Source organism: Eimeria tenella, genomic scaffold, assembly GCF_000499545.2.
Source record: "Eimeria tenella Houghton genomic scaffold, Eth_scaff2971, whole genome shotgun sequence".
In the NCBI taxonomy this organism is placed as follows: domain Eukaryota; phylum Apicomplexa; class Conoidasida; order Eucoccidiorida; family Eimeriidae; genus Eimeria; species Eimeria tenella.
This window is the reverse complement of record NW_013542847.1, coordinates 1-2,050: the sequence shown is the minus strand read 5'-3', so window position 1 is coordinate 2,050 and position 2,050 is coordinate 1. Positions and strand designations below refer to the sequence as shown.

At 54.2% G+C, this 2,050-nt stretch overlaps 1 protein-coding gene across 1 annotated transcript in view; it reads left to right on the top strand.

Annotated features, from left to right (window-relative positions):
* Positions 1-1,632, top strand: part of ETH_00041480 (uncharacterized protein) — a gene marked incomplete at both ends in the record, with an annotated part of 2,922 nt that extends 1,290 nt beyond the window's left edge. Inside the window, 3 exons of the mRNA XM_013375680.1 lie at positions 108-227; positions 753-950; positions 1,504-1,632. Of these exons, the coding sequence (XP_013231134.1) occupies positions 108-227; positions 753-950; positions 1,504-1,632 (447 nt within the window). The remainder of the gene's footprint in view (positions 1-107; positions 228-752; positions 951-1,503) is intronic.
* Positions 1,633-2,050: the final 418 nt, after the last annotated feature.

Genomic DNA, 2,050 nt, shown 5'->3' with positions numbered 1-2,050 from the left:
CTTCTCCTGCCCCCCCCGCTGCTGCTGCTGCTGCTGCTGCTGCTGCTGCTGCAGGGGCGCACGAAGCGGGCTTCCTGCAAGACTCCCCGCGCTGCGTGTGGGCGCAGGGAGTCTGCAGCGCGTGGGGCTGCCGCGTTGCTGCTCGTCGTGGGCGTGTGGGGGTGTGGGGTTGGCAGCAGCAGCTGCTGCTGCTCGTGCTGCAGCTCGCGCTGCACCACTACGCCGAGGTCCTTTTTGCCCCTTCTTCTTCCCTTCTTCTCCAAACTTTTGCTGCTGCGGCTCCCCCTTTTGCTGCGCTTCTCACGGGATTTTGTTTTGTCCTCTCTTTGCCTTTTTTAAATTCTTTTTTGACTCTCTTTGCGCTTTCCCGACACGTTTTGATGCTTTTTCCACTCTTTTGCTACTCCTTCTTATCTCCTTTTGACTTCTCATTTGCCTCCTTTTCTTTTTTCTTTTTCTTTTTAAAATTCCTTTAATTGTCTTTTTAATTGTCTCCTTAATTGGTTTTTTAGTTGTCTCCTTTTGTCTTTTTGATTGTCTTTTTTTGTCTTTTTAATGGTCTCGTTTTGTCCTTCTAATTGTCCTTTTAATTTAATTATTGATTCTCTTTTTGTTCTCTTAGTGGTCCCTTTTTGTTTTCTTCTTTACTTCACTTGACGTTTTTGAATTTGTTGTCTTTTATCCTTTGCGAATCAGTCCAGCAGCAGCAGCAGCAGCAGCAGCAGGGTTGTGTCTGCTGTGCTGCTTCTCAGTCCCGCCGCCTGGCGCAGCAAATTCTGCGCGAAGCCTTCTCTGTTTACATGGGGATCCGATCCCCGATTTTGCTGCTGACGCTGCAGCTGCTGGAGGCCAGCACGGAGCAGCCGCAGCAGCAGCAGCAGCAGCAGCAGCAGCAGAAGCAGCCGCAAAAACAGCAGGAACTCCTGCCGCCTGAAACTTACAAGCAGCAGGTAAAACGCACGCGGAGCTGCTGCTGCTTCTTTTATCTCCTTTTTCCTTTTGTCTTTTCATTCTATTTTATTCTTTTTAAATTTATTTATTTTATTTATCTTACCTATTTTGGTTAAAAGGTAAAAGCTGCTTTTGTCTCTTTGCTGCCGCAGGCTGCAGCGGGATCCAACGGAGGCGGCAGCAGCCCCTCAGAAGCAGCAGCAGGTGCATCAAGGACACAAGCACCACAGCAGCAGCAGCAGCAGCAACTGCAGCAACCGCAGCAGCAGTTCGAGATAGTTAAGCAACGCAGCAGCAGCAGTACTTGTCGAAGCCCTCAAAGCAGCAGCAGCAGAACCAGAAGCAGCACAACACTACACCACTGCAGGGCAACAGCGGCTGCAGCAGCTGCTGCTGCTGCTGCAGCAGCTTCCTGCTACTCTCGCTTCTATGGTTGGAATGCGCATTTGCATATGTCTTCTCATCCCCTTTCTCTCTTTTGAATCCCATTTTGTCTTTCATTTTTATTATTCCCGTTGCTTCTCGCTGCTGCTGCTGCTGCTGCTGTTGCAGGCAGCGTGTTGCCGTCTTCGCTGGAGGCGACGCCGCGTTTCCCGGCGCCGCTGTCGCCGTCAAGCAGCAGCAGCAGCAGCAGCAGCAGCAGCAGCAGCGGGGCGGAGGCACTGCAGCACGCGCGTCTGACGGGCGCTGCTTACTTGCTGAACTCCCCCTCGATGATCCGGCGGCTGTGGGGGGCCCCACAGCTGCTGGCGATTTGCTGCAGATGTCTTCTTGCTGCTCTTTTGCTGCGGCTGCAGAGGCCTTCGCCGCAGCAAAGATTTGCTGCTTTCGCCAGCGCGCTGCTCACCCACAGAGAGGCCCTCGACATCCACCACAAGGACTACCAGCAGCACATCGTCCAGGTGCTGCTGCTGCTGCTGCTGCTGTTGCTGCAGTGCTGCTGCTGTGGTGCTGCTGCTGCGGTGCTGCTGCTGCGGTGCTGCTGCTGCTGCAGTGCTGCTGTTGCTGTGGTGCTGCTGCTGCTGCGGTGCTGCTCCAGCTGCGGTGCTGCTGCTGCGGTGCTGCTGCTGCTGCGGTGCTGCTGCTGCGGTGCCGCTGC